This window comes from Camponotus vicinus, unplaced genomic scaffold (assembly GCF_025532165.1).
Source record: "Camponotus vicinus isolate PSW18456_S1 unplaced genomic scaffold, iyCamVici1.0 SCAF_14, whole genome shotgun sequence".
Taxonomy (NCBI): Eukaryota; Metazoa; Arthropoda; class Insecta; order Hymenoptera; family Formicidae; genus Camponotus; species Camponotus vicinus.
In genome coordinates this window covers 14,183,803-14,210,905 of record NW_028141950.1, presented here as the reverse complement: position 1 = coordinate 14,210,905, position 27,103 = coordinate 14,183,803, and the positions used below count along the sequence as shown (strand labels likewise).

At 35.5% G+C, this 27,103-nt stretch overlaps 1 protein-coding gene across 1 annotated transcript; it reads right to left on the bottom strand.

Annotated features, from left to right (window-relative positions):
• Positions 1-13,022: 13,022 nt before the first annotated feature.
• Positions 13,023-25,881, bottom strand: LOC145965254 (uncharacterized). Its single transcript, XM_083088664.1, has 8 exons — positions 25,607-25,881; positions 21,513-21,662; positions 15,990-16,229; positions 15,721-15,828; positions 15,121-15,297; positions 14,784-15,021; positions 13,523-13,638; positions 13,023-13,448 (listed from the first exon to the last, which is right to left on the bottom strand). Exons 3-6 carry the CDS (start codon positions 16,186-16,188, stop codon positions 14,969-14,971), a joined length of 537 nt encoding a protein of 178 aa, XP_082944790.1. The 5' UTR covers positions 16,189-16,229; positions 21,513-21,662; positions 25,607-25,881; the 3' UTR covers positions 13,023-13,448; positions 13,523-13,638; positions 14,784-14,968.
• Between the last annotated feature and the right edge of the window lie 1,222 nt (positions 25,882-27,103).

Genomic DNA, 27,103 nt, shown 5'->3' with positions numbered 1-27,103 from the left:
CATGAAACCACAAACATTATTATATTTATTTAATTTTGAAAATTGTATCGATCATATGCACAATTGGTTATGTGAGAATACGTATCTCGTGAATGAAAAATTTAAACAATTTGAAACTGTATTACAACGTAACAATATTACTACTGTATGCGATGCTGTAAAAACGATACGCGAGAGTGATGTCTTTAACAATGAATCATTAATCGATTGCGAATTATTAACATGTGCTGTAAATGATATTCTTTACGATGTGTGCAATAAATAATTATTTTTATTCCATCTATGATTTTAATTCTTTCCTTCCATACGAATAAGAATAGTTATACTTTTCTCAACATGCTCCGCCAAAGATGTAGAGAAATGCTGAGGTAGATGAGACGTGATGCTCTCAGTTGGAATGAGACAAAAGATATTAGAAGATATATAATGAAGAGGAGGCAGTCTGCGGCATTAGAGTATTATTCTTGTGAGCCACAACTTGTGGCCATAATTCTATAGGGAGTGTGGAAATCGCGCCTAATCAAATTGATATGTGATATGTGATTCGTATGAACTTTGTTAATTATATTTGACAGTGGAAAAAAAACCTTGGACTTGTGTGTGATTGTAATATATGAACAGTTAAAAGTATTGGACAAAGATAATATTTAAATTTAGATTAATTAATTAAAAGACAATTTTTATCAATACATATATGTGTGGACTACAGCATATAAAATAATATTACAACAATGGATCTGCAAATACGTATAGAAGAATGGAGACGCATAATCACCCTTGTTCGAGATGACAATAATAGTGCGATGGATAAATCGAACGCTAAACAGATGTCGATAACACAATATGTGCGCGATCGAGAATTAGGCATACGAGGTATGCGTAAGCAACGTTTTGTCGAACAAGCCGAGGTTACTATATATGAAGATGGTTATACAGAATGGCCCGATCATGTACAACTGAAAATTTTTCGTGAAATTCGAAAGACACACGTCTCAATTGATGTAGACGATGATGATGACTCTTATTTCGGTAATAAACGTAAAATTACTCGATTCATAGACTCTGATAATGTTTGGCAATACCAATGTATCAGACGCCATACTGGAGGATATTGCAATCAAATATTTAAATATGTGGACAATGTTTGTAGATATCAGGGTGTTGATTACAGTTGGGTAGATAAGTTTATCAATGACTGTAGATACACCCCGTATATAAATATACGTATCCCAACGGATATAAACCCAACGTATATAGACTTGATACTCTGGGATGATTTTGATCATAATATTGAATATGATGATTTTAGAAAGTGGATTGCTGGTAATCATCATAAATTATTATTACATATAACGCGGTATGATACACAATGTCAATCTCGTAAATGTAAATGTCCACCAGAAATTATATACAAAAAGTATGTAAGTAAAAAGAAGAAGCAACAGGAAGAGACTGTACAGGTAACAGATAATTTTTGCTAATATAATTGTGAAATTAATTTAAAATATTTAAATAATTATTTTGAGTGATTTTTTTGCAGGAGAATGTTTCAGGAGAGATGAGAAATCTGAATGAAGATCTGAATAGAGATCAAAATGACGATTAAAATGATGATCAAAATGGAGATCAAAATGGGGATCAAGATGTAAATTTTGACATCAATTTTGATGAGCTGTTCACATCCTTATAACGGATTAAATTTTATATTACTATTATATTACTATTATTCTTAATTTTAAGTACACACACACACACATTTTAAAATAAATTTTATATTTTAATTTAAAAAAAATGTATTTATTTACGCGCCTCTCATTGCGCTCCCATCCCTTGCGTCTCTATCTCTCTTGCGCTAGTTGTAAATATAGCGATATCTTCGTTGCGTTCTCTCTCGCGCGTTAGTTGTAAGTCTCGCGATATCTTCGTTCTCTCTCGCACGCGTTGTTCTCGCAATATCGTTCTCTCTCGCACGCGTTGTTCTCGCGCTATTATCGTTCTAAGTCTCGCGATATTATAGTTCTCTTTCGTATGCGTTCTCTTCGCGCTATCGTTCTCTCTCGCACGTGTTGCTCTTGCAATATCGTTCTCTTTCGTACGCGTTGTTCGCGATATTATCATTCTCTCTCTTTCATATGCTCGTTGCTCACTTACCTTTGCGTCGTCCTTTTCCCACCTATGCAGCATCTTACAATGCGTCGTCCTTGTCCCACGTTGACGCCATCCTTGTCACACGTTGATGCCATCCTTGTCACACTGTCCTCTTCGCACACTTAGCGCTATCCTTTTCACACCTTCGCACCGTCTTCTTTCCGCGGATCCCCCTTCTCCTCGCGGACCCCCTCGTCCATCGCTCGCGCCGCGGATCGCGCCGCGGATCCCCCTTCCCCGCGCGGACCCCCTCGTCCATCGCTCGCGCCGCGGATCCCCCCTTCCCCGCACGTGACGTCACCCCCGCACGTGACGTCATCATCCCCCGCACGTGACGTCACCCCCGCACGTGACGTCATCACCCTCCGCACGCGATGTCACCCTCGCACGTGACGTCATCCCCCCCGCGTGACGTCACCCCCCCGCGTGACGTCATCCCCCCGCGTGACGTCACCCCCCGCGTGACGTCACCCCCCGCGTGACATCACCCCCTCGGTTCCCTCCGCCCCTCACCCCCCCTCGGAGCCCCTGCGTTAGAACTCTCCTAGTCTTACTACTAATGTGTTTCTCCACATAGACAAATTTTGAGTTCATGTATGCGAAGATATCCAAGTTAGAAGTGCGAGTTTGTCTATTAAAAACTACGGTGCCACGTACGGTTTCAAAAATTAATAATTTAGGATGCTCTGTTCGTATTAATGAATATCCACAAACTTCATGTCTCCCTACGCTGGTTAAAGCAAATATTATGTCTTGAGTGGTGAGAGAATAGACTGTTTGATGTAGTTCTTCGTCGATTATTTTGTCAGCATATCCTTCATGTATTATACTGTAGTCGGAAAATTTGCAAGGGCCAACTGGAACTGGGTCCCAGTATGTATCTCCTCCTTCTATGTCTATACATTCTACGGAGCCAAATTCACAAGTCATACCTGATCTGAGTTGTATTTGATTACTATTGATTCGCACATCAGCGGTGTAGTCGTGTAATGTGATTTTTACTGATCCCATTACAAGAACATCTGACCACGTTCCATAAAGGTCGGAATATGATCCTCCAGAACATTTACCGTCATTATCTACGGTTTCGGCCAGTGTTACTGGGCGTGTGGTGGTCGTATTCGATTTCAAGCCGGTTATGTATGTGCTTCCCAGTTGGTAGCTGCCGTAGTCGTGCATGCGTCTACAAGTTTGGCGGGTTATTGGTTCAATGTAAGAATATTTTCCATTATGTACATCCATAGTGTGGGAGAACATTCCACATTTTCTGATTAATCTATCGATCTCAACTTTGCATTGTATGACTCGGGTTGATTTGAAATCGTTAATTTGCAGTAATTGCACGTAAATTGAACTAGAATTAACTTGTTTCTGAGAGATATCGCATTCTTCTATATTCAATAAGGATAAAGTCGTTAGATTCGCTGATGATGACTCACAATCATATCCTATTATTCCGAACGTTCGAAGAAACTGCATTGTTAGGAGTATTATTATTGCAATTAGTCTTCTGATTCTGGGATTCATCTGAAATTGTATTTAATTATTATTTAGTTATTAGCTTTTCGATGGCTTGATGTGTGAGATTTGTAAGCGGTTAGGATGTACTATTCGACTGTTTTTCTTTATCCTAATTTTTATGTTATTTTTGTTAAGAATTTCTAAAACCTCGTGAGGTCCGGTATATTGATCTCCGAATTTACCAGGTTTAGGATCTTTTAATAAAAATACTTAGTCTCCAGGCTTAAAGGTCTGTGGATTTATTTTCTTGTCATAATAATTTTTTGATTTAGTTTTTGCTTGGATAACATTATCGTGAGCATTTCCCTGAATCGCGTGAAGTTGTGTAACGAGATTTACTAAGTATTCATCGTAGCTTGCTAATTTATCTTCTGAAGTAAGGGGTTCGTTAGATGGAATTCTTGCTATTTTGCCAAAAACTAATTCGTGGAGTATGTTTAGTTGCTTCATGTACGCTAGTGTTGTAATTGAACATCGCAAGACCAACCCATCTGTCCCACTGCTTTGGTTCGTTCGCATATTGTTTTAAATATTCTCCTAGTGCATGATGAGATCTCTCCAATGATCCGTTTGATTGAGGATGGAAAGCTGTTGTTCGAAACTTGCGAATTTTAAATAATTTAGCGATCTTTTTTAGTAATTCACTAATAAAGTTTCGTCCTTGATCCGTTAATATTGCCTTCGGTGCTCCGAGTACGCAAATGAATCGATCTACGAAAGCTTCTGCGATAGTCTCGGAAGTCTGATTTGGTAGTGATATTCCCATACAATATTTCGTTAATTGATCTTGTAGCGTTAAAATGTATTCGTTACCTCTCTGTTTTCGGTAATGGTCCTACGATATCCATAGCGACCTTGTCGAAAGAAGATCCCGGTGTGTCTGTAATTATCATAGGTTGTTTAGTTTTGACTCGACCAAGTTTTTTGAGTTGACATTGTAAACATTGCTGGATCTTTGAACGTCGGCTTTCAAGTTCTCCCAATAATAATTATGTTTTATTCTATTGTAAGTTTTCGTAACGCCACGGTGTCCTTCTGTGGGTAAGCAGTGCATCTCTCCAATAATAACAGGTCGTAGATCTTTAGGTGGATATTTGACTAATCCGTTACATATAATTAATTTAGTGGGTGCGTTAACGAATACTGACTGAAGTCGCGATTTAATATTATTCCATGGTACATTATTAATTGTTTCCGTTTTTGCGATACTAATTGTTTCTAACTTTAAATCTTGAATGATGTCGCATAGATTATTTATGGCGATCGATATTTGGTTTAGAGTCATCGTAGCCTTCCTGTTGTCCTTCTGTAATAGGCAGAGCTATGTGGAAGTAGTTTTTATATTTTATGGCCTTAGGTTTACCTAAGGTAAGGGACCCAAGATTTGGGAGACCGCTCAAAGAGATTTTGCGAGCCTAAAGGTTTTCCATTGGTGTCAACGAAATACATTACGTTATCTTTTCGTAAAAATAATAATTCGCGACTTTCTATGGTATTACTTTTATTTTCAACGGATTTTGTTCTTGTTTTTCTTAAATTTTGATTGATAATTTCTTCTTCATTTTCTTCTTCTTCCTCTTCTTCTTTATCTTCGTCTTTATCTGGTGGGTCTGTTCTTCTTTCCATATCTTGAAAATTTTTATTTTGTTCCTTTTGATTTATAGTTTGGCTTCTGGTTTGTATTCGATCTCGTTTGGATGGTAGTGATTCATTTTCTTTGATGGATGGTGGGGCATTAGTATGGTCGTAAAATGATTCATCTGTCTCGGTTTCTGAAAGATATAAATGAAAATCGTCGTCTTCGCTTTCTTCCTCGTCGTCCGATTCCTCTAACATCCTAGAAATTTTTTCTGCATCTTGCGAATTATTAGGATTCAACGGCTTATCTTTTATAATATTACATTCTGTTTCCATGAGATTTACGGGATTTCGTGATAATGCATCTGCATTTACGTTAGTTTTTCCAGCTTTATATACAACATCATAATCGTATTCTGCTCATTTCAATCTCCAGCGTAGTATTCGCATGTTCCCGTTTTGCGCGTTTTTGAACCACGTTAAAGGTTTATGGTCAGTAACTAAAGTAAATTTTCTTCCGTATAAGTATGGTCTAAAATGTTTTACGCAATAAACTATGGCTAGTGCTTCCTTTTCATAAGTATCATATTTTATCTCGTTATCTGTTAGAGTACGTGATGTGTATGCAATCGGTCGGTCTCTGTTTATCTCTCCTTGTGATAGAATCCCGCCTATGACTATTCCTGAAGCATCTGTAGTTAATATGATGGTTTATGATGGATATAATGGTTTATGATGGATATAATGGTTTCGAGAAATCAGGATACTGCAATACAGGTTCTTCGCATAACTTTTGTTTCAAGATTTGAAATGATTCTTCTTGTTCGGATGTCCATTCGAAATTCGTGTTGTTTTTCAATAAAGCTGTTAACGGTTTGACAAATTTAGAGAAATTAGGTATAAAACATCTGTAATATCCTGCAAGTCCTAGAAATTGTTTAATGTTTTTTGGTTTTTTCGGTCTCGGAAATAATTTTACAGCTTCTAATTTTTTTGGATCTGGCTTTACTCCATCCTTGCTAATTACGTGTCCTAAATATGTTACTTCCGATTTCAGAAATTCGCATTTGTCGGGCTGTAGTTTTAAATTAGCGTTTCGAAGACGTTCTATTAAAGCGTTGTATTTTCTTTCATGTTCCTCTAATGACTTGGCATAAATAACTATGTCATCCATATATACAAATAACTCTTCGCCTTGTAATCTTGTTAATACTAAATCCATTAGGCGTTGAAAAGTAGCCGGGGCGTTTTTTAAATCGAAAGGCATTCTATCAAATTCGTAATGTTCGAAAGGAGTTGTAAAAGCGATTTTGTGACTGTCGGCAGGATCCATTATTATTTGATGAAATCCGGATGCGAGATCACATACGGAAAAATATTGCGCTCCCCCTAGTTGATCTAGTATATCAACGATATTAAGTAGTGGGTAAGCGTCTCCAATAGTTTTTTCATTTAAAGCTCGAAAATCGAGAACCATTCTCCAGCGTTTGTTTTCTTTAGAATCGTCTTTCTTAGGCACGATCCATATGGGAGTATTGTAAGGCGACTGCGAAGGTTTTACTATGCCTCCCTGTAAGAGGTCCTCTACCTGCTTGTTTATTTCTTCTTTATGTATTTGCGGAAATCTATATTGTCGAGTATTTATCGGGTGATTATCTGTGGTCGTTATTTGATGTTGCAAAACGTGAATTGCAGTTAATTTTTCTCCGGGAATATGGAAACGGTCTTGACTATTTGCTATTAGTTTTATTATGTTTTCCTGTTCTTCTTTATTTAAATGTTCTAATCGTAATAAATCGCTAATTTTAGAGAGTCGATCTTCCTTAGTTTCCTCAGAAAGTACCAAGCAATTGTGCGAATCAGAGGCTGCGATGTCAGTCTTGTGTTTAGACTTACGTTTTCGCATAAATTTATCTATTATTTCTTGAGATTTTTTACATAAAGATGTAGAAAGTTTCGAAGACGGATTATTCTTGTGATAAATTTTTCGAGAATTTTCAATATTTTTAATATTCGAATTATATTTTTGAGCCTCTCGGAGGAGGTCTTGTATTGTAACATGAGAGGTTTCTAATTCATTATTGTCATTATTTTCTTTAAATAGTCCATCCTTTGGAAATGTAGCGTCCAGAGAGGGTGAAGAACTTCTCTCTTTTTTTTTATAATAAGGTGTCGATTTCCGTAGTGAGGTTTGGTAACTTCTTTCCTCGCAATCGACGGAGCTGGAATTTTCTGACGAGGTTTGGAAACTTCCCTCCGAAATTCCAGAATTATTTTTTTCTAAAGATGTTTGGTAATCTCCCTTTCCAAGGATATATGGATTAATCAAAATTTCAAGAAGGGTTTGGTAATTTCCCCCTCCAGGGATGGTTGGATTATTAAAATTTTGGGAAGAGGTTTGGTAACTTCCCTCTTCAGGGATTTTTGAATTATTAGAATTTTTATTTGGATGATTTTTATCTTCTCTCTTAGTTTTGATTCTTTCATTTTGATTTATTCTTTTTCCTTTTATTTCTTTAAATGTTTCATCTTCATCTTCTTTTTGGATTTCATTAAGGGTATTGATTTCAACATCTTCATTAAGAATAATATTATCTTGAGTTTCGTCGATGTTTCCGAAATCCTCCAGTGATCTTGTTGATTTTTCCTTGTCGAATATTTCAATGTTCGAATTATGATTGTCGAACAATTCGTCTAATGGTTTTAAATGTAGTGTTGGTACACGAACTTCCACTTCTTCATCTAAAGTGCTTATGATATTCAAATAAGCCTTTCCAGAAACGTTCTCTACTATTGTATCTCCCAGATAAATTCCATGCTCCACCTTTAATCTCGGTATGTATCCTATTTTTATTTCAGGGTTGACTATCCTTACGTAGAATAATGACTCGGATCTTGGTTGCACTGTAATAGTTTCGAGAGAGAAGAAAGGCACATTAATTCCAGAAACGTCTAAATGTCCCTCTGCGTAATCTATCTTTAAAGAAGTTTGCTTGAAGAAATCATTTCCAAGTACTCCGGATTGTGGAATTGGAAAGTCGTCAGATACGATGTGAAAAGATACAGATATTCCGAAAAGCGTTAATAATTTCTCCGAGTGTGTAAACAGGGTAGTTATTTATACTATTTAGTTTTAAAATATTATCGAAATTTATATCAATATCTTTAGGTATGAATTTTTCTTTAATTATATTCGGTCCGGATCCCGTATCTAGCATGAGAGTTATATGAGCGGATGTCTTGTTGAGATTGACCTGAACAGTAGGCACGCGACTGTCTTTAGCGAGGGTCACTGTCACAGGTCGTACATCTGGGTTTTGTCGATTTATTTGGCGTCCTGCTGAGTGGACGGGTGTGAAGCTCGCTCGGGCCCCTGTCGCACACCCGACGTCGAGGGCCCATTGTAGTTTCCCTGGTCTTTTTCTTTCCGACGATTATTACTCGCGATCCGTAGTTGACAATTTTCAAGAAGATGCCCTTGTTCTTTACAATATCGGCAAAAAGAGTTGATTGTAGGTGTTGGATTTGTTCTAGTGCGGCAATCCTTAGCGACGTGTCCGATTTTGTTGCAAATTTGACAAGTAACAGTAGTTTTATTTATTGAATTGCGTTGTTCATTTTGTTTCTTCCAACAATTATTAGCGGAATGACCAGTTTTATGGCACCATTGACAAATTACGGAGGTTTTGTTAGCTTGATTATTGTTGCTATTTTGATGACACAGTTTTGCGTCGTGTCCATTTTTAGAACATAATTGACAAGTTATGATTCGCGGTTAGATTACATTCACTGGTTGACGATATTGAGGATCGCGCAGGCGGCATTTATCTGCACCATGTCCGCGTTTTTTACAAATTTGGCAAATCAAAATTTCGATTCCTAAGGCTCCCTGAATTTGACCCAATGAGGATGACTGCGTGAGCTTCCTGCAGTTGCTAGCCACGTGTCCTTCTTTATAACAGATCTGGCAAGTTTCTCGTATTCGCGGCTTGTTTTGACCTGAGTTAGTGTCTTGTCCCTGCCGTAAATTTGTCATTGCTAGAAGCTCTTTTTTTATCCTTAATGCGTCAGCGACAGTTCCATGCACGTCTAAGTCTCTTGCGATTCTTTGTTCTATCTCGGGTTTGAGCCCTCGGATAAAACATTTACACATGTCTCCTTCTAATGATGCTTTTATATTCTGGTCAGGTAAAGAACGACTAGTACTGCGGTATGCTTCTAAAATCTGTTCCCAGCAATTTTACTCGATTCGCGTATGTGACTACATCTTCTTCATTCTTTTGATAAACGCGTCCTAATTCTCCTTGCAATATATATACATTTTTGGAAGGTCCGTAAATTTGTTTTAAATACGAAGTTAAATTTGATACTGTGTCAAAATCTTGGTCTTGGATGGTTCGTCGGGCTTCGCCGACTATTCGGGTTCTTATAACTTTGGTAAATTGTGCTTCAGCTTCTTTAGGTAACATGGACTTAGCTTCTTCACATCCTTCGATAAAATAACTGAGCGGAATATTTTTACCATCAAAAAAAGAAACGGCTTCAACCGCGTATTTTAAGGTGGCAAATGGGTTTTGATGAGTCATGGTTTCGGACCTATCAAAATCTTTTTCTGCTTTATAAATAAGAGTATTAGTAAATGTGTAAAATTCTTGGCAAGTTATATCACCGGAGTTGTCAGATTTTGGCTCAGGCGTGTCGGCTATTAAAGTAGTATTGTTTATACTTGTGTCTGTGTTTTCTAAAGAAAAATTAAAGGGTCTTGGTGTGGATTCGATAGTTCTTTTTGGAGTAGATGTATGAGGTAAACCAGAAGTAGATGATTTAATTTCAATTTTAGATTTATATTTTTTCTCTTCTAGAGCGAGTTTATAAAATTTTTCCACTTCTTTTTTATCGGCTTTACTTCGAGTCCCGTCACTCATTCCCGTTTCCTTGAATCGCACATATCAATCCCGGACGAGCCCCCAAAATTTACGTATGTTACGTCCAGGCCCGAGGAAGGATGGGCCAAAGGAAAGACGTGACACTTGTATCCCGAGAACAGGTGCCTTAAGGGCAGATGTCTCGGGTCGAGCGAGCCTGCGGGAGAGCCAAAGATAGGTCAACGACCGCAAGGGTCGATCTTACGCTATTTCTGGTCCAAATGACCGCTCGACGGTCCCCTTTTTGGTAAAGGATTTTAATCCTTTTTACCCGGGACGGGACCAAGTGCGATTCAGGAGCGTGGGAGAAGTGAGGGATCAATTGAGTTGAACGCGAAAGAATAAATTTAAATGAATTTATTATACATTATAAAGAAAGGTTATATAAAAATTTTAATCATAAATCGATACGATCTAGTACATGATTCTGTAACAATATTAAGTGAGTACGTGTGTGTGTACGTGAGTGTGTGTGTATGCGAGACGAAGAGGATCTAATCAAAATCAGGAGGATACCTTTCCCGGAAGTATTCTATGGGAAAGGCTATTGGCTTATCGGTAAAGGGGGTGAAACAGGGGATGGAAATATCGGGAGAAGCGGTGCGGAGAAAAGCCTTAAGGCTAGGAATGTGTATGGGGCCAGGTCCCAAGGTGAAAGAACCTGGTAGAATGGGATCTGTGTATTCAAGGTAGGTTAAGGAGAGAATTGTTGCGACGGTTCGATCGCTAAAATTGATCCAGGAGAAAATAGGGGGAGGAAGAGCGGGAGGACAGAAGAGATGAGAATCAGGAGTTGCTTCGTGGGGTGGAGAAGGAAAGGGCGACGATTGCGGAAATTCAGGCGGATGGTCGGGTTCCGTGTGGTACACGGGAGAGTAACTAGGAGCAAGGGTTCCAGGAGACAGATACGGGGAGTAATTGGGAGGAGAGGTTTGAGGGGGGAGATATGAGGAGTCTCGCGTATCTTCTTGGATGTTACTCAAGAAGATTCGGGTGATAGGAAGACTCGTATTTATTTCGTTTAAATCTAATGTAAAAGAAGGGTCGGCCACAGCCCGAGCCAGTAGTCTGCGGGTTCAGCGATTGCGACGGTATCGGAGTCGCTTTGCTTTGGCTCTAGTGGATTTCCTCGAAACGGGTTCCACTAGGGAAGCGATTATAATAAGTAAAGAGAAGAAAGCGGAGGGAGATCATAAACAAAAGAAAAGACTTACTATTTGTTTCAGAGAACGCGATTGCGGTTAGCGCTGGCTGGTGGTTGTTGCTGGGCCTCTTGACGTCGAGAATGACAGGATAGTTGCACTGTTATTTAGCAAACGCGCACAGACTCGATGGGGTTACTGACTGTTTTTGTTAATACAAATAACCCTGAGATTTTTGAGAATAGTGACTGAGTAATGCAAAAATGCTGAGATACTGAAATGATGAATAGCTGAATAACTGATTAATGAAGACTTAAGGATGAAGAATACTTAAGAAGTGATAATTTGTTCGAAATTCGCGCTTATATATCGTTTTTGGATTACCCTCTCCTAGAGTGAGGAGCCAGGGAAGTTAACGAATAGAAACTTTCATTAGATTTCCATCGTCTCTTCCCTGCCCCCTCTTATGAGCGTTTAGAACAAATGTAACAAATCAGAATTTTATTACATTCGTTCGCGAATAGGAGAGCATCTTCCAAAACGGGGAGACCTAGGATTCTCAATATCGGAGGTGGTAGTAATTTATGTCCTGCAGGATGCGTCTGCTAAAGACAAGGGATGACTTTTACTACCCCCTTGAAATTAAGATGGGTACGTGTGTCGCGTCGCGACATCCGGTCACTCGCGTTGTCATGAATAGTTTCTTTTACTTTCTAATAGCTTCTTAGATTTTATGAGTTTTCAAGTGATCGGAAAATATCAAATTCGGCTGACTGGCTGGCCTTGACTGTGACCGGATGCTACTCTTTATGATTTTATAGCCCGTTAATATCTGGCTGTCGTTTTTGGGAGTACTTACTGAGAATCCTATTCCAATTTAACTGACATTAACGATTTTTTGGAAGTCATGCACGTGTGCGCCAGTTATGGGAAAGAAAAGAATCGTGAAATCCCTTGGACGTAACAGTGATAAATGTATTTTATTCTTAAACTATTCTTCAATAAAAATAAAGAGAATTATCCTAATTCAATAATACTTTTCTAAAATAACTTTTCACACTGATTCAAATTCGATATTTGTTTATTCCCATCACTTATAATTTACGAGATATTTTTCGATGTTTAGAATTAATTTTTGCTAAATAAAGATAAAAAAAATTTCAATTACTGATAATCAAAAACATCATTAGACTTTTGCAAGTACTTTTTAAACATAAGTTTGCTTGTTGAATCGAAATCTGTTTCAATTTTTTTTGAAGTACCCATATTATTCGAATTATGTTGAGTTACACATTTTATTATACATTAAATTTGTTAAAAAATGCTGTTACTCATTTGAAGCAATTTTGTATATAAAAAAAATTTATAAAACTAAATGACTTGTGTATGTCTCAGGTCACTGATTTCGAATCTTAGCCTCAATTTCAAATGGTAAGAATTACAGAATCAATATCGTTATATTAACTAAACCTACAAAACTTTACTATATTGATTACATCATATCAATTCCAGTTTTAAAATTTCAAAACTCTGGTTTGAAATCAGAAATCAAAGAGATCATAAAGCTTTCATTTTTATTAAATTGTTACGGGTTGTTTGAAGGGATTAATAACATTTTTTAACAAATTAAATATGCAATTCAACACAACTTGAAAAGTATGGATACTGAAAAACTTGGAACGAATTTCAAGCAAAATTAATTTTAAAAAATATTTGCCAGAGTTTGATGATGTTTTTAATTACCAGTAATTAAAATCATCTTTGCCTGCTTTCCAATTATAATCAGCTTTAAATGTCTAAATATTTGAAAATGATGAGTGATAAAGAGAAACAGTTAATTGATTAGAATTCAATATGCAAAATACTTTCTTTCATATTTGAGAAAAAAATTATATATTAAATTCTTCCATGAATTAATTAGCATTTATAATTACTCTTTCGATAAAAAAGTGTATTATAATATTTATAATTTACCTATTACAATTGTGCAAAAACGCAATTCGGAAAACTGTTTTTTGTTTCTTCTTCCAAACCAACTGAATGTTTGCGCTAGTTCCAATGTGAAACATTTTTTTAACACGTTTTGTACAGTATGTTTTATACTTTGACCACCAAGTTTCTGTAATTGTTTTACCTGTGCAAAATTATAATAATTAAATACATTTGTGCAAATAACCATCAAAAACATAAATGGATGAAAATTAATACCCAGTAAGCAAAATGTTAGCAGGTTGGCAGCAGATTGGCAGCAAATTCGATCAGAATCCCACACCAGAACCATAGCCATCTGTGTCCGCATTAAGCTTTTGTTTTGGTGACAGAGTCTGTAAAACATAACCTGTCAACAAACTGTTGGCAGAAACCGAGCAGGATCTGCGCGATGCAATTTGATGTTAGATTGCCAGCAGAAACCGAGCAGAATCTGCGCATGCAACCTGATGGTAAATTGACAGCAGAAACTGCACAAGATTTGCACTTACTTTTATTAATATTATATAAATGCAACAAAATTGATTATTACAAGTGCTAAATAAGAATATTATCGGCAAGTTAATTACAATTTTCTTCTAAAATGACATATATGTCATATGTTATATCGTAATATATGTTATATCGTAGTTATATCTCATATAGCGCGAAGGACTAATTTAATTTAATTAAATTAATAATAAAGTAAATGATAAAAGTAAATGTAACTTGTAAAACTGGAGATGTAATTTATTTAGAATTAAATACGTGCTTTATGCCTCAAATAGGCAGTACATGAATAATTTACCATTTATCATATTAATTCCAATCAGTTTAATATTCTGAATCTCATCTGCTTGTATCAGATATCAGAAATTAAAGTGATAGAAATTAAAATGATAATTACTATATTTTCAGTCTTTTATTCATATTCGCGACTTTATATATATTTCTGACAGAAATTAGATTACGAGAAAGTACAGCTCACGTAGCGGTAAGTGAAGGAACTATCGAATCATGCAAATTCTGTTCCGTTTCTGCCGTCAATCTGCTATCAGAGATTGTGTGCGCAGATCTTGCTCGATTTTTGTTATCAATTTGCTATCAAATTGCGTCGCACAGATCCTGTTCAATTTCTGCCATCAATCTGCCGTCAGTTATATCAGCAGGCTCTATTCGATATCTGCCGAGAATTTGATATCAAATTTCATTGCGCAGATCCTGCTCGGTTTCTGCAACCAATCTGATATCAAACTGTGTTGCGCAGATCTTGCTCGATTTCTGCCACCAATCTGCTATGATAATTTTAAACAAATCCTGTTCAGTTTCTGCTATCAAATTATGTCAGCAGGTTTTGTAACATTTCTGCTGACATTCTGTTATCATTATTTGATATAACAAATTTTTTATACAATCTGCAATCTTACTGTCGACAAAAATTTGTAGCAGAAATTGACAAAATCTGGTTGAACAGACTTTGCTGACTGGGTAAATATCTTACCAATTTCGCGTAATTTTGTTCGTCCATTAAGAATCTTTCTAATGTTTGTAACTCTTCGTCGTTTTTTATAGGAAACAGAAATAAATGGATTCACTTTTTCTTCATTTTTGTCGCTTGCTTGATTCCTTTTACAAGTTGTACATGTCTCGTTCATCATTTTGATTCGCAATAATAATGTTTACTTTCTATTTTATATCCGTCAAAGCTTTTATAATGTACTTTTTGAATGAAGCATCGTCTGCAATCATGCAAAATTATTAATTACTGATAATATAATACATATATACAAGCCTGTTATAAAAATTATATGACCTACTTTCGATTTGCCTATGCTTACCATATTGCGCAATGGATGGTGAAAGTTTATGTGTAGTTTCCTTTACCTTGTTCTTAGGAAATTGTGCCAAATTAGTAAACTCATTTTCATAATCTGAAGAAATGTTATTATGTCGTATAAAATCGGTTGAGTGCGAAAGATCTTTAACATTCTTTTTTGGCTCCAATTGTAAACTACCTGAACAAAAATAACAAATATAATAAAAATCTCAATTAATATTTTGATATCTAAGATCCAATTTCATAATTAACCGAAGTTTAATTCATTAAAGCCTGTATTACACTACAGTGGGCTCGGTTGCGGTTGGACCAATCAGAGCAAAACAACTTGCCGGCCGGCTGCTCCAATAGTGTAATACAAGCTAAATGGAGGATTCACATTGTGTCTGATGTCCAATGAATTCAATCGTATGTCGTACATCGGACATTGGACGCAATGTGAATCCTTTATTAATCAACTAATTATGGTTAAAAAGAAAATAAAAACAATTCAATATTTCGATTATCCAGGACAATTGGCAACTATTTTCTAAATAGTAAATTTGAAATTATTTGAATATGTTAAAAAAATATAAGTTATTATTATAGATGTTATTGGTACCTTTTTTATTTGTTATTGATGATTGTCTATTATTTTGAGAAAGGTTGGAATAAAATGAACAGTCTTGTTCTTCGGATTCCGATTGTGTTTGTCGGAATGATGATCTAGCTGTAAAATTAATAACATTTTTAAAATATAGTACTAGAAATTTCCAAAGTTATTGATCAGCGCTTCGTTTGAAATATTTTAGAATATTTGTGCTTTTAATTAATAAATAATCTAGAATCGTTTTGTAAATAGCAACATTAATGTAAACACAATTTTCTTACAACTTGTATCTCCTTTATAATATAGAGATGAATTATTTTCACTTTGTTGCCGCACAATTGGTTGACGTGGGAATGCTGGTAAAGAGTCAGCAAATGTATCTTCATCCTCTGAATCACTACTGCTTAAACGTTTAGCTGCTGTAATTTTTCTTCTCTTCTTTGCAGTTTCATCGACATCAGTATTTACGTCTGTGACCATTTCTGCTCTCTTTAATTTATCTTTCGCACGTTGAAAGGAATCTGAAGATAATATAGTACAGAATGAAAAATGCAATGATGTGATATTTATAATAAAGTTGTTTATTGGTATTATTTTAATAATCAAGATATTAAAAATAATAAATTCAGTAATTAATTTCTTTTCTAGATTTTTGTACATTTGATATCAGGCATTTACAATAAAACTATAGAATCTACTATGTCGGGTTATTCAATACCCTGGAAACGGATGTTTTTAAAAATAAACATTTTTGGTAAAACCATTTCAGATAAAAATTATAGGATGTAGTAAGCGATGCATCAAGTCGTAATACAAATTTGACTTTAGGTGACAACAACCGGAAATCAATTTTTAAATATTATATCAAACATTATGAACATATATATTTCTATATTTACCAGAAGCTGATATGATTTCACATACTGCGACTTGTGTCCAATTAACAGTGTCAACATTTTGCATTAATTCGACTGCCTTATAGTAAGTTTTGAAATTAGTGTAATTTGGCCAGTATGCTTTTGTTCGAGTCCCATCAACAAACTAATTTTGAGGAATAATTTGAATTCCGTCGTCGAATTGAACGACGTAGTATTTTCGTGTGTCAGCCTTCATGATGCTGCTAAACACAATAAATATCTAATAATAATATTAAATAATATTCCGACCAATACCGAATTAAACAAGTAATATAAAGAAACGCCACATACAATCTGAATTTTCTTAACACGATATACGAGCTAGATCTTGTTAATACAACAATATTTTTATGTGATATTATTATGTGATATTATTACAATATTTTTATGTGATATTATTATTTAACGTACATTTGATCTCTAATAATATGTTTTAGAATGATTGATTTCATTCATTTAATTAGACGACGTTTACATTATAGTTTTACAGACATATAATAATAAATTTTGTTTTTTACTATTTATTTTTCCAAGTTTCCGCGTTATCGCTTCGTTTAAAATTGCCAGCGTTTCGCAAAGTATAATATTTGTGAAACATCGGCAAGTAAGTAACTGTAAACGTGATAACAACCCAGAAATCTGGAAAAGGAAATTAAATTTTAAAAATATATTTTCATAAATTTTCATACAAATTTTGACGTCGCAAGCATTTTGACTTTTATTAATTTTCTTAATACAAAAAAAGGTTAATCGTCAGTATGAAGTAATGGAAATACGATATAATTCGTTTGTATATAAGGCAAACGTACAAATTTTTGACAAATATCAGATATACGCCACCATTTTCTCTTAGATAATTTGTCAACTATATATATATCAAGTATAGACGACAAACATGGAATTTTAAAGAAATCACTCCTTTTTTCATATTCTTTGTCAATAATAACGAATTCATTTATTTCTGTATTGAAACTAATGTTTTCAACAAATACAATATTTCCTTGTCGTAACCCGCAGCAGCTATTTGCCAGATCATTAGATCGCAATACGAATTCCTTAAACACAACTTCTTTATATTGCGGATCTACACAACTATCAATAAGAATGCCATTTGTATGTAAATTACGTACTTTCGGTGTAATAATGTGTTGCTTTTCTTTTGTACTAGATGCATGTAAAATATTTTTTAATTCTTCATAGCGGTTGTTTAATTGTTGTAAAGATTTATGTGATTTTCGCACAATTTTTTTTAAATATTGCATAAAATTTTCGAATTTAAATGCACTGAAGGAGTCAAGTACACCAAAATTTTTAACGTCATCAGGCATGTGAATAAGATTGTGCACATTATGTGAAACTTTATGTTCGCCATATAGAATTTTAAAACTGTCCACAAAATGGTTCAATAATTGTTGTGCATAATCTAAATATTTTTTACATAAATTTGGACTACACATTACTCTGACAGCAACGCTAAGACTTAAGAAATGATGATATAAACTTGAACTAAGTACTGATTTGAGCACAACAGGGCTAGTATATAATAAAAATTGGCGAAATTCTGTACCTTTCCATTGTGCAAGATATTTTAGGGACCTTGGTTTTCTGACAAATTCCACGGGTATAATCGGTCTGAGTTCGATCAAATAATGAGATATTTGTTCAACTTTGATGTGAGGAAGACGAATCTGCAATTCGCCACTAACCATGTCATTTAACATTTTCCTACTGTATCGAGACAAATTACATGTAAATAATCCAATACTACATTTGATACTAAACCTAAATTAGGAATATCTGCTAAAATGCTACGTCCTAAATGATAACGATCATCTGTTTGATTTTCAAAGTCTTCATCTGTTCGTCTTCTTGCATTGTTTTCCAGAAAACAAACTCTATTTTTTCTAAAATCACCTTCTACACAGCATTTGGTACAACTAGAGTACCTTGAAAAAGTTTTTACATTTAGAATAAAAGCCTTTGCTGGAACATCATAAATTATTTGTTTAATGACAACTTTATATATTTTCCTATTATAGATCAGACCATCTCGAATAATATCGATAGCTACTGTGACAAAATCTTTTAAAAATACAGCAGCATCGCTTGGTTTACAATTTCCGTGATATGTGCCTATTAAAAAAACGATGCTATCATCGATCAGACAATCCAATATTGGCCACAGTACACTAGTTGAAGATTTAGACAATGGTAACCCGTCGACATTAACAGACAAAGAAATAGTATTTTCAAATTCAACAAACATTGTAGAATTCTGTTCAATAAAGTCTATTAAGTTGCGACCTAAGCCGTAATGCCAATAAAATCCTGGTGACATTTCTTTAACTTCCGTATACCTTGGGGTCTGCAATAACGTTCGCGGATCGGTTGGTATATGCGAATTATGAGGGTCGGTTTTTAACACTTGCAAAAGCGCTGATAAGTCGGAATGCGAAATGTTCCTTTCTACAGCCCACTTTGCAAGACGGACTTTTAATTCGATTCTTTGTGACTGCTGATTAATATTTACGATTTCATTTTTGCGATATTCTGCATTAATTTCAAATGCATCATTGCTATTATTTTCTTCCGAACTACTATTATTAGTTGAGTAGAAAGACACCTCTTCAATGTTCACATTATTAACATGTGCAATAAATATTTTCTAATTTAAATATTCAATTGAAGATGATAAATTGGAAGCTAAGTTGGTTATCGAATTTTCGTCCTCAATGTCTAAATTCGAAAATCTTTCTTCTTTCTAAAAAGTATTGATAACGAATCAAAGCTTCTTTATTTACAAAAATTAATAAATATAAGACTCGAAATATAAAATTAAACAAAACAGTTATAATGGCAATACGAGTCGAGTGTCGATGTTATAACACATTTATTTATAATACAATCAAATAAATATTGATATTAAAGAATACAAAGAGAGGATAGCGAACGTTTCGACCCTATTTTTGGATCATCTTCAGCGCGAAAGTATACAGGGTTTGTCAAAAGTGTGGAAACCCCTAAATATCTCACAAACGATGCATTTTAGAAAAAAATGTTTCAGGCAAAAGTTGTTTGGTTTCAAAGGGGCCATAAGACGGTACCATTGGTTTGACCTTGAAGAGTCATTTGAAGGTCACGTGAAGGTCACTTCAATTTTTTTAAATAGAACACCCTATATATTTTTGCACACTCTTGTAGCTTATCTCGAGAGCTTTCCAAAACACTATAATTAAGTACCTTTTCGTTAAGTACTTTTTGAGTTATGAGGCTTGAAATAATTTCTTAATTTTACATAAACCGTAAAATATCTTGTAAAATATTTATTTTTCGATTATCTTACCTTAATACTTTTACGTACAAAATAATGAGAGGAATCAATTGGTATAAAGAAAACACATAGTTGTTTTGAAGAAAAAATATGTAATTTGCAATTAACAATTCCATATTTTTTCTTAAAAACAACTATGTGTTTTCTTTACACCAATTGATTCCTCTCATTATTTTCTACATAAAAGTATTAAGGTAAGATAATCGAAAAATGAATATTTTACAAGATATTTTACGGTTTATGTAAAATTAAGAAATTATTTCAAGCCTCATAACTCAAAAAGTACTTAATGAAAAGGTACTTAATTATAGTGTTTTGGAAAGCTCTCGAGATAAGCTACAAGAGTGTGCAAAAATATATAGGGTGTTCCATTTAAAAAAATTGAAGTGACCTTCACGTGACCTTCAAATGACTCTTCAAGGTCAAACCAATGGTACCGTCTTATGGCCCCTTTGAAACCAAACAACTTTTGCCTGAAACATTTTTTTCTAAAATGCACCGTTTGTGAGATATTTAGGGGTTTCCACACTTTTGACAAACTCTGTATAATAAAAGATAATATAATGAAAAAATTATAATAACAAAGTGTTTTATATCGGAGTCTGTTACAAAGGGTGCTGTCTAAAGCGATAATAAATGTCTCGGTATCTCATTATCTTGACGATGCCTACGTAAAAACAAAGGACAAAAGTAAAATAAGTTAAATAAGTTAAATAAATAATGTAACTAATATGAACAAAGAAAGAAGAAAGTACTAAGAATTAAACATGAAATTACGAGATTGAAATGTCAATTTATTAAAAATGATCTAAATAAATATAAACTGAACATAAAGTCAAAGAAATAAAATAAATAAGTTATAAATAAGTTAAATAAATAATATAACTAATATGAACACAGAAAGAAAAAAGTACTAAGAATTAAACATGAAAATTACGAGATTGAAATTATTTTAATGTCAATTTATTAAAAATGATCTAAATAAACTGAACATATAGTCAAAGAAATAAAAATTAAAAGCCATTGAAAGGATCAATCGCGAAATCGACTTTTTGCGTTCTCTTTCTGGCCAAGCAACTTTTTACGCGAATGTAACGATGATAACAAGATATGTCGAATTGACAGGGAAATCTGTAATGTTTTTTCTATTCTATTTTCTTCGTATAATTTATCAATAAATCTTGAATGTTCCAAGTCGACTTCAAGCCATTATTTCTAAAAAATTGTAAGAAAATTTAAGAATGATTTCGGAGAAGTAATAAGAAATCTGCTTCCGCCTAAGATTTCCGTTCTCTTTAAATAATTTCTCAAAATTCATCTAAATTTATCTGCATATCCTCATCTCTTACCGCGAGATATACAGAATTCCTTGTATTCTCTATTTCTAAGTATCATCTTTCTCGTTGTGCCGACGTTCTTTGCAGCTCGCATAAAACGAGCTTATGGCTCGAGGGGAGCAACGAGCGCCGGCGGAAACGAAATCGAAATAAAAGATAAATGCGGCAATGAAACCCGGGTATCAAGCATGGTGAATGCGCGCGTAGGCGTATACTTACTGATGCAAGGCGCAATATGCGATCTGCTCTGCTGGTAGCCCCTGGCGCATCTGTTGCAAGTAATACCAGTTACACCGTCTTTACAAGGACACTGGCCGCTGCTCTGATTACAGGTCTTTCCAGAAGCTCCGATCGGATGGCAATCACATGCTATAATAAAATAAGCGGGCTAATTAACACACACAGGATGTGAATTTATTAAAATACATTTTTGAGAAAATTGAGAATGAACGTATTTATAAAATTATATTTTTCTATTTACAATTCTATTTTTTATTATATATTCTATTTTATATTATTTTCTAATATATATTAATTAATTCTCTTGTAGTACGTGTTATTCACGTTTCGTCTTTTAACTTAGCTTTTATTGTGTGAATAGAAAGAACGTATAGTGACGTGTTATGTAAGGTGACTCAGTATATAATAGAATGATTAATTATCGATGGAAATTTTACATCAAAGCGTCGGAAACGGGGAGAAAGAGGGCTTTAATCAAGTTGACTGTTAGATTTACTCGTGTCAACTCGCTCGCATTAGTATCTAGTGTTCAAGTTTACTGTCGACTACATCTTGTTATGTTATCCTTCGAGCTCGTTCTATTAAGAAACGACGTAGGTAAGTGACCCGGAAAATGATGGAGATAGCCAAACAGACGTGATGATTCGCTACCTGAAATTAAGATAAAGCGCGGATCGAATTTACATGGTGCTTATAAAAAAACCTTGGCTTTAATTTTTATTTATTTATTAATTTTTACTTCTTTATTTATTAATCTTCTTACGTGTCGAGTTGACATAGTGTTTATTGGTTTTCTTTTTGGCATGATTATTTTACCTATAAAGTAAACAAACGAAAGACAATTGTTATACAACTATTAAGACGACAAGAAAATCAGATTGTAGAGTTATCTTTAACTCCAAGAAACATTCACTTTTTTCACAATTGTGACAGTTTAGAAAAAAGTACTATATATAAACTATTAAAAAAAAACATATTGTTATTTCAATATTCACATATTTTTTTATGGTAAAGTTTAAAGTATAGTCTGTTAAAATGTTTCATATAATACATATAATATTATAGTATTAGTAATAAAAGATCTTTTAGTACTTTTCTTGATCTTCTTGTAAAATTCTATGTATGTCAACAAGTTTAGTACAATTATTTCATTAAGAGTCTATGCGTATATGGAAAAAATATTTGTCACCATAAATCATATACCATAATAAAAATTATAATGCATGTTGTATATATGAGATACGTGCAATATACATTTGTTGAGTACACGCGTCGTCTGGCATCGGCATTTATAGTGATAAAATGTGAAGGAATTATATTTGACTTTTTTTAATGATTTAATCATACCTAAAAGGCCCCCAAAAACACATTTTTTCTTGCCTCCCGAGCATATCATATCTTACTATAACTTCTAAAAAGGTGCGATATATTTTGCGTATACTTAAATTATTTATGTTAAATGTTACGAACATGATTTAAACATGAAATTATAAATAAAATTTACTTACCTAAAAAGAACTCGTCGACTCAACACCAAAAAAATAAGGATCCACTCGAGATGATGGCAACAGAATAACAAATTTGATGAAAAGACACGAGAACACACCAGATATATACACAGAATAAGCGGGAAATGATGAACAAGCGCAAAACGCCAATATGGAAACCACAGGCTTAAGCCCGTATTACACTACGGGTTGCGAGCTCGATTATGGTTGGAATTAACCAATCAGAACAACCGGCCGACAAATTTCTCTACTCTGATTGATCAATTCCTCAACCGAGTCTGCAACCTGTAGTGTAATACGGGTTTTAAGTTGATATTTTGCATATTGTACCAGTTTTGTCAGATACTATTAAAATAGAGGCTTTCTAGAAACTCGAATGTACTTCTCTATCCTGCATTCAATTAACATATTTAAAAAATTTGCCGTATGACTTACATGAAATATCAGTCAAATTAATATTCTTGTCTCATTTTTAGTAAAGAGAAAATTTTATTTAATTTAAAGTACACTTTTTATAAAACTGTTAGATATTTTTTACTGGATCAATATTTGATCGGGCATAAATGATCACCACACACTAATAAGCATCGAAAAATAAATTTATTGTACAAAATATTTGATTAAATTTATATGTCGCTTTACATATATCGCAAATGGATTTATTAACGTAAATCGGATGCGATTTGGATCCATTGAGTATCTTGTGGCGGACATCTGACGGATGTTCTAAATAAGGGATACAATAAACGTCCATAATTCGTCCAAAAAAATCGAATATAAAATGGATATATTTTGGACATCCAGTGAATGTCCTTTGATGGCCGTGTAATGGATATCCATAAACGGACGTCGGTAGGACGTTCGTAACATGTCTACGGACGTTCCGACATAAAACGGACATAATTTGGACGTCCGCTGGATGTCTTGTGCTATGTGGGGATACGCATAACGAAATACCAGATAAAGTAAAAAGAATAGAGAAAAAAAGAAAAGATAAGAAAAGAAAAGAAAAGAAAAGAAAGAAATGATATATATATATTGCGACGTCTTTTTATTTTTAATTTTTCGATCCTCCTCGGGTGTTGGAGAGGAGGATGTTAATGGGGAGCGAAAACGCCGTCAAAAAAAGACACAAGGTGGATAGAGATACTCGCGCTCGGAGGAACTAAGATGGAGGGCGTTCTCGCGCGAGCCGCGGCGAAGCGAAGGCCGTCTCGAAATCTCGAAGATGGGCACCAGATACGGTCTTTCACGTATCAATTCGCAAAATCGTCAGAATAACGCGAAGAACGTTAGCCTGTTTCGCCACGGGCCGACCAGCTCACCTAACGGTAGAGGGGCAGGGTCCGTTGGAAAGGATATTGAATTATTTTATGCGAAGCTGTCGGTGATTACGAAAATTGACGAACACAACGGAATTTAACACACACGAGAAACGAACACTCAAATAAATTACGCGAATTTAATATAAAAGAGAATGTAACAAATTTATTTAAATAAAAGAAATATAATAGAAAAGAATATAAAGGGAAAGAAATAACAAGTTCTAGAAAGAAATAGTAATAATGACATAAATTAGCGAGACTGAATTAACGAAATATAACTGAGTTTAACATAAGTGCGAAAATTTGAAATAACGTACAACAGATCGACAGCGGTGATAACAATAGCAATACGAAATCGAGATCATAAGAAAGATATTTATCGTCCTCTAGGCCCGTTTTTACGGCCGGACTTTGCGAAACCGAACGGCGTTTCGAGATCGTAACGGAAATTTCGACAATCTCATTAACGACTCAATTTTACCGATCTTTATGCTTTATTCTTTCGCTCGCTCACTTAGTCGACAGCAATAAGTTCGAAAAGAGGCTTAACATTTGAGCGAGAACAATCCAGAAATCTGCGAAGACGAGAAATTGTCGCCCGCGACGAGCGCGTTCGATTCGCTCGGAATTCGATAGCCGTCGGACGTCGCTTCGCTTCTTTTCGGCGTAACGCTTTCTATCTACGCGAAATCCTCGAATTTCGACCCTTTCTCAATCTATTATGCACCGCGACACACTCGAACGTACGACAATTACCACGCGAATACCACGCAATATACTCGTATCAAGAGCGACAAGGACAGTACGACTTTTGCCACGTCGTCACACGCACACGGTCACACGCTCACATACACGCTAATTACAGACGAAAATTGCCCGGAGATCGATTGCGGGGATGTCTTACGCGGTTTCGACAACTCTTTTCGACAGCACGGATAGCGGACGCATTCCCCGCGATTTACCGCGCACGTGGTCGATATTCGAGAGCCGGTCACTACGCGTTTTACGACACCCCGAATCCCGGAGAGAGACGAACGGTTCCTTATCAGCTACGGCCTACGTTACGATCGTCCTTGATGCCTCGGTCGCTTGTCTCCGGTCGCCCGAAATACACGAAAATCGCGAGCTCGGTACAATGCCCGAGCGACAACGAGACACGAAAATGGCGACGGCGACAGAACGGCCGGTCCGCGGACGGAATCGCGTACGTGGCGTACAAGATAGCGATGGGCAACCTCACCGATACTCGCTCCCGTTGACAGGGGATGATCCTCGATCTCGTCCTCTCGACAACCTCGGCTACGACACACACAAAACGACAACGACCCAATACGTTTCGCAGCACGACTACAAGCTGAGAGCGCCCGCACCAGAGTGAGTCCCTGGATCTCGCGATCCAGGGTCGATAGCGGCGTCAATTCTGCGCGCAGGGGTGCGCGGATTAGCGGCCAATAGCGCCGCGACACGCGAGGTATTACTGCGCCCCGCGACAACGCCGTATCGGGGGTCGTAACGGCCCCGATACTTTAAAAATGCTGACTTTCGGCGATCCTGTTATCTACGATCGTCCGGAGGTAGATTTTCCGTCCTCCCTCCTCTGAGGGTGGCGCCGATCCGGCCCGGTTATTTCGGCCCACAAGACAGATGATTTCCTTCCTTTACTTGAAGGGGGCGAAATCCACCCGCGACTCTGTTCCTCCGGCGTTGTCGTATCGGCTGTCGTAATGATTCCTCTTGGGCCTCTTCTGGTTTCCCTCCGGCGGGTTGCCCGACGTACAAAAATGATACAAAAAAATAATTAATACTAGCGCGAAAAAGGATAATGGCTCGTCTCTCCGGAGATTTCGATACGGCTCTCGCAATCTTTTTCTGGCGCGGCCGCTCGGCTCGCGCCCCGTGAAGATTTCCGGGGCGGATGGACGCGCGTCGGGACGGCAACGTCACAATATATATATATATATATATATATATATATATATATATATATATGAAGTTCTATAATACATATTGATTAATTAAAATGTGTCACAGTGTAAAATGGACGAAACAACATAGCCATTTTTGTATGGCAATTGTACATATTTTGTGATAATTTCTGACAATGCCCACTTCTTGAGATTAGACAATTTGCTAACTTTAAATACCCCTACGCAAGAACTCTAAGAAGGAAGGAAGGTATATTATAAAAATCACGTTTGTCAATAAATTCTCTACCAATAACAACTGGAAGCTGCAAATGATTACAAAAAGCTATATTCTCAATTTGAATAATTGTTCCGGGAGTAGTACCACAGCAATTATTGGGACTTTGGTTTATTATTTTGAATTTTGCAAGAGCAACACTACGATACTGACGCGTACAACCTGATAATACTGGACCAGTACAATGAGGGCCAAAGAACTTTGGAAGTTGACTCTCTTGGTCTGTTGAATAATTAAACTCAAATGACATTAATTCTCCAACTCGTCGTCCGATTTGTTCAAGTGGCTTACTACGTCCTCTGACTTTTCTTTTGATATTCTGCATATAATTTTCAAAGGGAAATGCAGATATGGTATGCAAGAAGAAATCATCTAATTTGTCGACAAAATAATCAGCATCATCAACTATATGAATGTTGTTATGGAAATTATGAGTAATAAAATTTTGATCATACAATATTACAGTCGATTGAACAAAATGTTTTAAAAGAGCTTTGGCAAATTGACGAAGTTCTTGTTTTTTACAAAGATTTGG